Source organism: Cyrtonyx montezumae, unplaced genomic scaffold (genome assembly GCF_038088225.1).
Source record: "Cyrtonyx montezumae isolate F1298 unplaced genomic scaffold, pur_monq_1.0 scaffold_3, whole genome shotgun sequence".
Classification (NCBI taxonomy): Eukaryota; Metazoa; Chordata; class Aves; order Galliformes; family Odontophoridae; genus Cyrtonyx; species Cyrtonyx montezumae.
This window is the reverse complement of record NW_027072034.1, coordinates 115,067,067-115,078,398: the sequence shown is the minus strand read 5'-3', so window position 1 is coordinate 115,078,398 and position 11,332 is coordinate 115,067,067. Positions and strand designations below refer to the sequence as shown.

Here is an 11,332-nt window from a genome sequence, read left to right as displayed (position 1 = left end):
GCTTCGGGGGCAGGAAAGAAGTGACAAGGAAAAACCTGTTTTTTATTATGTTCTGTAAAGTTTTAATGTACAATGTTTTCAATATTAAATGTTACTTTAAAGTACAATAGAAGTTGTGTCTATGTTGTACTCGTGATAGTAACTGTTGAATATGAAAGCAGCAGCTGAGGCTGTTTCAAGATGAGGTAGCATGGGTAAAGTCAGCATTCTAATAAGCCATGACTTGAAAGAGTTCAACAAAGGATTACTTACGCTTCTTGGCTTGCACTGAGTTATGGGTTGGTTGCTGCTGTTTCTTGAGCTAGCTCCTACCTGCAATGTTTGTGTAAATACCCGTGGTACTTGGGTCAAGTCCCCTTCTGTGGTGTTACAGTTGCACTAAGCCAGGTTTCTCATATTCTGCTTTCTCTACCACATTTCTGCTCTTTCTATTTTGTCAACTGTCACTACCAGAAGAATCAAAAAACTAATTTTCAGTTGGCCTCTCCTGAGGCAAGCTTGAAACAATCGTGAAGCCATAATCAGTGGAAGTGTGTCTCATTTGTACTTGGCTCAGATTGATCAAATACAATTATATGGGCCCTTCTATTTACTTTACAGATAGTTTTGTGTTTCAAAATTATCCACGATGCTCCTGTGTATCACAGGTTGTTAAAGCTACATCATGAATATTTTCAATATTGTATTTTCTCAAATACTAAGCTTAAAAATAATTGAAATGTGCAGTTATTTACACAGCTTGTTCCAAATCCAATACTTAATTCTAAAGTTTTCTTAAGACCTGTTTCAGTAGTGTTTGTGACAAGAAATTACAAGGGTTCTTTTTTTTTTTTTCCCACAATTTACTGGGATCTGTGGATTAAGCCACAGAATATTTCAAGAAAGAGGAAGGATGGGAATCAAGAAGTGGGGCTGCTGTTTTTAATGGTAGCTGAGAGATCAGATTAAGCAGTTTAGGAAGAGCAAGCAAGCAGCCTTAAGTATGGTCAGTCTGGTGGATAAGGTCTTGATCTGTATGGAAAATTTCAAACTGAAGAAAGTTTGAAAGCCAAAGTCTTAACAGTCATTTTACAAGAGATTTTCCCGTAGATTTAAAAAAGAAAAATACATTAAATGCAAAGTAATACTTAAGCCAAACAGTGATAACAGTCCATCTGTACAGACAAGCGATTTTAATCTGTTAATGTAACCACCTTTCAGATTGCAGGCTGATCACGCATTCCATTTCAACAAAAAGATAAAAAATATTTTCAGTAACTTTAGCTCAGTATGCATAGTTTGACACAGATGTTGAGCTCTGTATGTATTATACAAAGATCATAGTAAGTGCACTTTCTTGCATTGATTTACTTCTTATGGCACAAAGGTTTTCTGTACTGCTGATGAATCACCAGAACAGAATGTTAAGTTGCTACTGTAAAACTTGAACCAGTTTATAGCAAAAATGACATAATATGCATATTTTAGTTCAACTTCAAAAGAAACTTAACAACTAAGTTTAAAATGATGGTGTAAATAGGTCACTCAAATACAAAGTAGGCATGTCAGAATGTTCTCTTCAGTTGTATTTTAAAAAAATAAGCCAAACTACTTCTCTCTTTTTTTTTTTTTTTTTGGCTTGTGCTAACCACTGCTACTGTTGCTGGATCATTTATACAATGTCAGGCTAATTCCCAAATGCTTTCAGTGAGACTAAAATTTGGACCTGAATTATAGAAATTATCTATGGAATGAGTGTATTTGTTTTCTAGTTGGAGCACTGCAGAAAGCATATCCCAGGCATGGTATTAAGTGTTTCATGAAGCCTTTAAGGTTAAAACTTCTGAAAATTTACTTTCCAAGTGAGGCTGTTAATATTCCACAGTGATAGCCTTCGTTCTAAGATATTCATGAAGAGCTTCTTCACCTGTACAAGACAGTAATAACCAGTTAGAATAGCAGCTGAAAGAGAAAAAGCCATCAGGGATGGTAACTGTATAATTAAAAATATATATAAAAAATGTTTTAGCCAACATTTGAGTCCTTGAGACACCATGGGAATCTAATGGATTTACCATTCCCTTAAGATTTACAGAACTGGTTTAATGAGAAGAGGCAAAAATCTGTTGTGTTACTCTGAAGAAAAAACAATAACACAACATAGTTTTTCCTTTGCCATGAGGCTTGGTCTGTCCAGTCTTGTAAAATCTATTTGCCAGAGAGATCCGGCTTTTATTGAAGCTGTTTTTTGTGTTTTTTTTAAATAAGGTATTTCCATACAGCCTTTCTCTGTGTTTAGATTTTGACATTTTTGAGGCATAATACGTTTCTGATGCTCTTGCAAGCTTGGAGGAATTATCTGAATTAGCATTCTGAGTGAAAGGATGGAAGATTTTGGCCAAATTTTGCTGCTTGACATCATTTTGTACTGCAGCATAATTTAACAGATACATGGGAAGAGTTGAACAGGAGGTACTGAGGAGGGAATTGTAAAGATAGGAGAGAAATTAGATCACTGTAGCTGGAGGAATGTGGGAGATGCAAGAAATGCATCTGTAGTTTTCAGGTAATGTTATTTTTTTCACTGATTTGGACTGTTGAATGAGAGAGGAGAGAACAACTTACCCAAGTCTTTTCCAAAGCCAGACTGTTTAAATCCACCAAATGGCGCTGCCACATCAGTTTTGTTGTATGTATTAATAAAAACTGTTCCAGCATCCAGCTTTTCACTGATATAGAGAGCTTTGCTTATGTCCTTTGTGAAAACTCCTGAAGCTAAGCCATACTCTGTGGAGTTTGCCCGTCGCAGCACTCCATCAACATCCCTATAAAAGAAAAAAATTGATCGAATTGTAAGGAGGTAAAATAGGTGCCAGCAAGCTTTGACCTTCAATTTGATCAAAACATCTTTTCCTGTGCTCTTCTCCAGTTAGCTCTTATAAAGACACAGTATAAGGACTACTCTGTCCGTCAACCTGCCTCATTTATGGGAATTAATTTACTTGCTTCAAGCTTGTAAAGCCTGTGTATACATTTCAGTGTTCAAGATCTACACTAAGAAATGTCAAAAGTTGGATTATGCACACCAACTTCACTCAACTACGTTGTACAACTTGGGGATCAGAAGAATTGTACAAAACAACTTGTAAAGCAGAGCTTGGCAGCATGTTATGGATCAGCTTGCTGAAATGTCAGTTAATGGACATTAAATGCTGAATCTCAGCTCTCTGTTGTGACACATCTTTTCAAGCAATGTTTGAATTGCTATTTCTATCCAATCTCAAGTCACTTAAAAATACATATATGTTTGTGAAACAATTCCTATTATTTAAAATGAAAGCTGTTAAACTGTCAGTCCACAAAATATATGGAGGGATTCTCATTAACAGGAGTAATGTGCCAGCCTTAGACAATGCACAGCACTATGAGGTCCTTTTTGTCCACTGGAAAAAAAATACACCTTTTGCTGTTGGACCAAGCTGTTGCTTTTGTATCAACTTTAGTAAAAATCTTTCATTGAAAATTGAGTCTTATTTAAGAAATGGCACTTGGGGTTTGTGTCTACTCCCTTGTTTGCTTGTAAGAGCATTTACTCTATACTGACATGGGGAAGGACACTCCATACTAGAAAAGCTCCAAATTTAGCAGGAAGAGAACCTACAGTTTCAGTCAGATCTTAGAAGATTAAAAGAACTATCCTACAAATTTCAATACACAGGGTGAAAATGAGGAGAACACACCCATTTTTGAATTTGGAGATCACCATCACAGGACCAAATGATTCTTCCTGGGCAATATACATATGGTCTTCAACATCTGTGAATACAGTGGGTTCCATGAAGAAACCTAAAAAGAGGATAAAACAGCCTTTGAGCAAAGACAAAATGCTTTGTGGCTTGTATTGTCCAGGCCATCTGTACTTGAGGTGATAGATACCTCGAGGCTTGAAAAAGAAAATACCAAGATTAATAGGAATTAATTGTGAACAGCGTTCATGTGTGTAATGGCAGAAAGAAGGTTAAAAGAATGGCCTTTCTTGATGAGAGCAGTAACATGCAGGTCATGACCAGAGCAGAAGGCCTGCATGCTACAAGCCCAGGTCACTCCTCAAGGGCAGATCCTACACTCTGGCAGCAGGAAGACAGGGTTATAGCATGTCACAGAGACTGCTGTTTTTCTTGTTACCCGACAAGAAGATAACCATAAATATCTGTATCTTGCAAACAAGAAAAGATGTGCAATGGGCACCAACTTTGCCTAAGGTTTATTGATGCTTATCTGAGTCAAAGGCTCACCTCATAACAACTGTACATTTCTAAGTGGTGTAAAAGACCCAGCTAAAAACTAGTTCACATTGTTGCCAATCAAGAACTGTCAACAGTGTAAGACATAACCGATCTTAAACATCTACATCTTCATCTTCATGAGTGAGTATATTTTAGTGAGTGGGCAAAGTCAGCTTCCAATATTTTGTGTAATTACATCTTCTTTCCTATTTAATTTTGCTACACAGCCTTCTTAGAGCTGTAAATCTCCACTTTCATTTTCTTTGGGGAGGCAGTCATATGTTTTAAAATTCTGATGAAAATGTTTCTTCTCCATTACCAATAAAGGACAGATGTCTGTAACAAAATGTTGCTTTTATGCCTTCCTGTTAAACTTGATATATGTAGTCTTCATATCAAAACAGGCTTTCGATAAAAGTGTCTAATGCAGACTCTTGCCAGACAGCTTAAGTGTTCTGTTCATCAAAGTGGATATAATTACACTTACAGCTCTCAACAATTCAAGGATGTTGCAAAAAAAGCCTCCATGCCTCATAAACAATATGAGTAAATGATTGAAAGATACTGCTACAGACGGGAATCCTGATTATTTTTCACATATTATATTTCAGCTGAATAGCATTTCTTAATACGAGACTCAAATACTCTGTCCTCAAGTATTTTCTTGAGCTTACCTTGCATTCTTTCCACAGTGTTGCTGCTTTCTATAAAGCAGCTAAAACAACCATAAAACTTTTATTTAAAATGTAAAAACTCCTAACACCTTTGAACGGCGTCATACCTGGTCTACATACTTGCTTTCCTCCATACACTAGAGTGGCTCCTTCTTTTACTCCAGTTTCACAATATTGCAGCAGCTTTTCCAGATGGGCTTTGTGATTCTGTGGGCCGTGATCTGTTGATCTATCAAGTGGGTCACCAATTTTCATCTTTTTTATTTCTTCCACCTATAGGTTACCAAACCACAATGATGTTACCTAACAAGCAGTCGTTAAAGTGACCAGTGATTCAGCATGCTTTGCTATCAGTGTTGTGAAGCTTGGCTCAAAAAAAGGATGCAGTAGGTGAATGCTCCTCCCCTTCTAAAATTAGGCTCTTTATATGGTCTTATTTGGTAAGTTCTGGTTACTTCTGAAAGCTTTTGAAGCTGTTTCCACATACTCATTCTCTTACACTATTATGAAAGCATGCAAAATGTTAGCTTTTACTAGGGGTAAATGAGTTACCACAATAAATTTCCTGGCCTTCAACTAGATGTATGAATTGTCCAACAGCTCATTCAGGTGACTATTGGATTTTTATGACCAGCTACTCTTCCAATATGCCTTTTTCAAAACTTCAGAGTAGTCTTCTGTCACACTGACTGAAGTTCAGTCATTTGTTTTCATCTTACTTTCCTAATGAAGTATCACTGAAGATGTAATATCTCCTTCAGTGTCACTTATCTGTGCATTATTGATGAAAATATTAGCCTTCAGTGCCTTCCTTTTGACACTGCAACACATTCACAAGAAGTAGCATAGCCTATGGTAAGCAATAACAAAAATAACAAGAAATGCACATCTACAGCGTTGTGCCATAGTAATACATCTGCTTGAACTTTAATTTCTAATTATCTATCTTACCACTTTCCTAACAAATTCGTCATGGATTGACTCTTCCACAAACAGCCTGCCGGCAGCAATGCAGTTTTCTCCTTTGTTGAAATATACTGCTCCCATACCCTAACCAAGGAAATAAAAAACATCTGTATTTATATTTTTATAGGTATCCTTTTGTTCATTCTCTGATTCATTTGCTGACTGCCAAGATTCAGTTTTCAATTTCCATATGTGAGTGCAGTCACTCAGACTACTGTCCTGCAAGCAAAAGCTCAAAAAAATGTGGAAAACTTATAATAATTTCTTCTTGCTTTTGCTGTCTAAGAGAATTAATGGAATTAGCACTTCTTGTAAGCATAGTGTGGGAGACCTTTGTTTGCCTCTTAGTGTGCAAACTGTATCTGCTGTCATTTTTATCAATTGGATCACCTGAGCAAGAAATAAGCTTAGATCTACAAAATTTCTCATTTGCACATTTTACTCATGTACTTTAAACATGTTATGACTCATTGGGATGATGGTCCATGTGATTGATGGTGAATTAATAAGCATTGTGTGGCAATAGGGAATTTTATCTCATTTTCAGGCTTTTCTTTTTAAAGTGTTTTTTATTTTTCTTGGCTAATAGATTTCGACAGAAATCACTTTTAATATGTTAACCTGGCTGATAAAAATTCTTCTTCATTGCATTTTCTAATGTATCCTTGGAGTACAAACCCCTATCTTTTTGGTGCTGCACAAACAATTCAATTATGCTGACACAAAGAAACATCCTGTGGAAAATGAGTAACAGATCTCATGAATCTTCATGCAAGGTCTTCCTGCTGCAGTTTTTGATAAGTCAAGAGGAGTACTGCAATACTGTGAGCAGGTATCACCAAGACTTTGAATATATTTTACTTCAAACTAGTTACCATTTTCACAGCTTTGTCAAGTTCGCAGTCATTGAATATGATCAGAGGTGATTTACCACCAAGTTCAAGAGAAACTTTCTTCAGATTATTGGCTGCACTGGAAAACAAAGTACAAAAAAAGACCTTTTAAACAGCTTATTTCACCTTTTTCCTTTCAATCATATCTAGTGAAAATGTGCAGTATAAACATCTAGTTTCCAACAGTGACAGATAAATGTAAACAAGAATATGTAGGTATGCTTTTCTATTATGGCTGCATGAAAGATATTGCTAATAAGATACTTAAGAACTGGATTAAGCAGCATTTATTAATGAATCTTATGCTAAGAGTACCTCTTTATGATCTCTTTACCAGTTGGTGTAGAACCAGTGAAGCCAACTTTGCGAACATCTGGATGTTTAGATAAGTGCTGTCCCACTAAGCCACCTGGGATGAGGAAAACAGCTTAACTGGACAGTACATGTGCAATTTTTACTACTCCAGCAACAGCACTGTACACAGAAAAAGCTATGTCAATCAAGTAAAACATTATATTCTTGTTGATATTTACAGCTTTATTCGTAGGATTATTAAGATCTTATGTTAGTTAACTTAAACCACATCAATGAATCCAAATTCTCCCATCTCTCTCTTCTGAAGAATTTCTTTCCTAACATTCCACTGCAGGTGGAATCATAAATGGTACCTGCTCCATACAGTTACTTTGTAATTCTACTTTTTCAGGGGAAAGATGAAAATGATGACATTAGTTAATGTGGTCTGAACCACAGCTAATTTATAGTGATCAAGAAGCATCTTACAAGCCTGCTCTAGGTCTCAGTCACGTTTAAATACTTCCAAGTGATTATAAGATTAGGAGAAAAAAAAGACTTATATGCAAGTGCAATTTTTTTGTCTGTAATACGTTCTTTTTTTCAGAGTTTTCATGTTATTTGTGTGAGCTTGGAAAAGGTGTAGGCTGACAGCTCATACCACTAGCTAGAGCCAGGTGACACAGAAATTTCCAGTTCTGTTCAGGAAACACATGAAATTGCTGTATGACATAGATGCAAGCCTACTACCTATGAAGATAAATGAACTTATGTAACAGGTCTTCAAAGGTACAACACTAGTACACCAGCTTTAATACGACCTACTCTTCCTAGAAAAATGATTTGTTGAAGTTTTACCTGAACCAGGCAGTATATTTATAACACCCTTAGGAAATCCAGCTTTAGCTGATAGTTCTGCAAACTTCAAGGCAGTCAGAGGTGTGACCTAAGTAGAAACACTTAGGTTAAGTCTCCCATTATAGTTAAATCCATGGTGATAACTCTTATACCTCAGTACTTCTTAACTTTGATACAATATCCATCTTCTTCCTCACAGTACTGACAAATTAAAAATGGCATTTCTTGCAGAAAAGAATTGTAAGAATACCATTAGAGCAGAATTTAAGATAATCCATACCTGGTATGATCACAGCAATTTATATTGTTATACCTCCACTTTAAATACAGGACAGATCAAGCTATGGATGAAATCTGCTAGGTGTCTCAGCTATTCTGTCTGAACCAAGTGCCTGAGCCCTTTGAACGTTCCTTTTCGCTTTTACCTGAGCTGGCTTAAGAACCAGTGTGTTGCCTGCAGCCAAGCATGCTGCACTCTTCCATGCAAGCATCATCAGTGGGTAATTCCAAGGGATAATGATTGCACAGACACTTAGGATAGGGAAAAACAGGGAGAAATTAGATTTTTGAATGCAGCCTTTGAATGACTTTTCATATGCCCAGGCTGTCAGTAAGAAAAAAATGATAATTACCCTACTGGCTCTTTCTTGGTGAATGTTAGATTATGGTTTGGCCGGGCATGGTTAATTGGAATTGTAGCACCCTGGAAAAGAATAAGACAGATTAATACTGCTACCATTTAACCACTTATTTATAAAAAATACAATTGCCATTTTAGTATGTTTTGAAAAGCCACACAGCAGTCTTCTAAACCAGAAGCATTTGTGCAATTTATATTATCATGTAAAGAGGAAGATGTTTCTACTGTACAATTTCCTGCTAAGAGTACAGTAACCAACTCCCAGTTTTCAATTGGGTAACATGAAAGTATGGATAACAAAACTATGAAAGAACATAAAGTGAGGAACAAATGGAGGAAAGGAAGCTGACTGATATTCTTGGTTGTGCATCTTAAAGGAACTTCAGAAAGTGTTGCTGAACTTGTGCCACTTGCTGTGGTACCAAACAAGCACACCTGCCTTGATCAGGACATAATACATAGCATGAATGTTTGCACATAGCAGCATGACTGTAACACAGCGATTCTGCTCCATGAATAATCAAGAACTGACAAAGAATACATCTCAACTAATTTCTTAGATATTTGGAGTCAGATCCATATTCTCAAATTGGAAGTAGAATGTACTTTCTGTATTGTCTGGAAGACCCACTTTAGGTAAAATTCTACTTTTACTTTATTTTTTGATTTCTTGATTGTTCTTTCTAACAGTGCTTTTTGACACTGTGTCAGCAAAAAGAAAAAAATATGTGTAGAGAAGCACTACTATCAATCATTTCCTCTGTACATTCACTTGCCTGAATTTTGTCACACCATCCAGCAAAGTATCTGAATGTTTGTACAGACATTCCAATGTGGGTCTTCAAAGCTAAAGTGTAGACAGCTCCTGAATCGATAGACTCTATAGTTGCTAACTCTTCTTGATGTTCTTCCATTAGGTCTGCAAGCCTGTAATCAAACCATTACAAATGCACATCAGAGAGAAGGACCTCTAACCACTGAGAGTGTATAACCGTATTTTGCATGGCAAAAACCTATAATTAAAATAGCATGGACAACTGACATAGAGCTAGATGATTCAAAGGAACACTGATGTCCAAAGATACAGATCCTAATGCAATGCAAATTGAATTTTATATGCCTTACCACATTTAAAAATCTGGGCAAGTCTCTTTTTAGGAGTCAAGTTCTCCGTCCGTTACGCTTTGTGAAGCACGTCAGTGAGGTGTCTGTCAAAGTGTTTGTGATAAAAATTGTTAAGAGTAGCTACAGGAGTGTCTTTTCACCATCCCCTGCTTGGCAGAAAGGTAATGTTTGCATGAATGGATTTTTACAACCAGGTCCTAAGTCTCTTAGATAGAAATGAAACACGTATCAAGGTTTTCCTTAAGCTTCTGTGTTTTGTTACTCAAATGTCTAATCTCAAGCGATTTTAAGAGGTTAATTAGGTGCATTTTAGATCCCATAAAACTTATTTAAAACTGGGTTTGGAAACTATTTTTTCCACTACATCTGTTCTGCTCATTTAAAACATTTGCACAGATGTGGGAAAATGCTCTTTAATACCTGTTTTAACTGCATCAAGAAGTTAATGGCCAGGGCATCAGCATCAGTGTGCAAAAGGATAAATACGACATGTCAAGCACAGAGGAGAAAGTTTCACTTAGTGCATGCCTAATATCTTCTATAAATGACTCCTTAAGACAAAGTTGCAGAGCTAAGGGTTTCAGACTACAGATCTCTCCAGCTGGCACTCAAAAAGTCTAGTTTGAACACAGGCCAGTGGGAAAAGGGCTCTTGTTTGATTTAAGGTGGACTCTGACAGAGGGAGTATGAATATCCATCTTCTTGAGAAAATATGCAACAATTCTTCAGAGGAATAAAACAATATGATTTAAAAAAAAATAGAGCATGCAAGCCACCCTTTACATACTTGTACAAGAGACGCCCTCTTTCCCTTGCATTCATTCTTCCCCATTCACCATTTTCAAATGCCTCTTTTGCTGCTGCCACTGCTTTGTCAACGTCAGCCAAGGAAGCAGAAGATACACTGGCAATTACCTGTCACCAGGTAGCAATGCATTAGCTCACATAGAAAGGCTAGATGCAGAGTGTTACTCTTAACTAGGTATAAGCAAATAATTAATGTAATAGTAACTAATCTAATCACATAGAGATTAATATAATAATATAATAAATCATATCATTTAGCTAGTCAGCTGTCATGAGTGAGAGATATGCAAGAAGCTGAGACAGCTGATGGTGGCAGAATTTGGAAGACAATGTAGGGACTCTTGACTCCTACATCCTTCTTCACAGCAAGGCACATCACCCCACTGGAAGTCACCTTTTCTTTCTCTATGTATGATCAACATGGTATTACAAACGCTGAAGGTCTTTATATGTGATATTATGATCTAATATTCAAACCTGGTAAAACGAGTCTTGAATGTTTCATTTCTTAGAAGCTGAGTTTCTGTTACCATGGCATATACACAGTATTTTATGATGACTGTAATCTATACAAATATACACTGTAAATACTAACACAAAATTGCTATGATTTTTATTCCATTCCATAATGAGGTACAGACAAGTGTCAGATTCTGGCTTCTGATGACAGTGAAATTTGTGCTAGTGATTCTAGCAAAATCAGTTACTCCAGAAATAAAAGGCATATATGGGCATCAGAATGAGTTCTATTAATAATTCTGAGTTGTTCAACCAAGATTTAGTGCTTTTGAGAGAAAAAAGTGGAATTTT

General features: G+C 36.5%; 1 protein-coding gene across 1 annotated transcript in view; it reads right to left on the bottom strand.

The window, feature by feature from the left end:
- Positions 1–936: 936 nt before the first annotated feature.
- ALDH1L2 (aldehyde dehydrogenase 1 family member L2) overlaps positions 937–11,332 on the bottom strand; it is a 33,631-nt gene continuing 23,235 nt past the window's right edge. The window contains 12 exon segments of the mRNA XM_065740893.1: positions 937–1,906; positions 2,605–2,804; positions 3,720–3,825; positions 5,047–5,212; positions 5,891–5,989; positions 6,781–6,877; positions 7,114–7,207; positions 7,951–8,038; positions 8,376–8,481; positions 8,583–8,653; positions 9,367–9,517; positions 10,503–10,630. Coding sequence (XP_065596965.1) covers positions 1,851–1,906; positions 2,605–2,804; positions 3,720–3,825; positions 5,047–5,212; positions 5,891–5,989; positions 6,781–6,877; positions 7,114–7,207; positions 7,951–8,038; positions 8,376–8,481; positions 8,583–8,653; positions 9,367–9,517; positions 10,503–10,630 — 1,362 coding nt within the window. The 3' untranslated portion in view covers positions 937–1,850.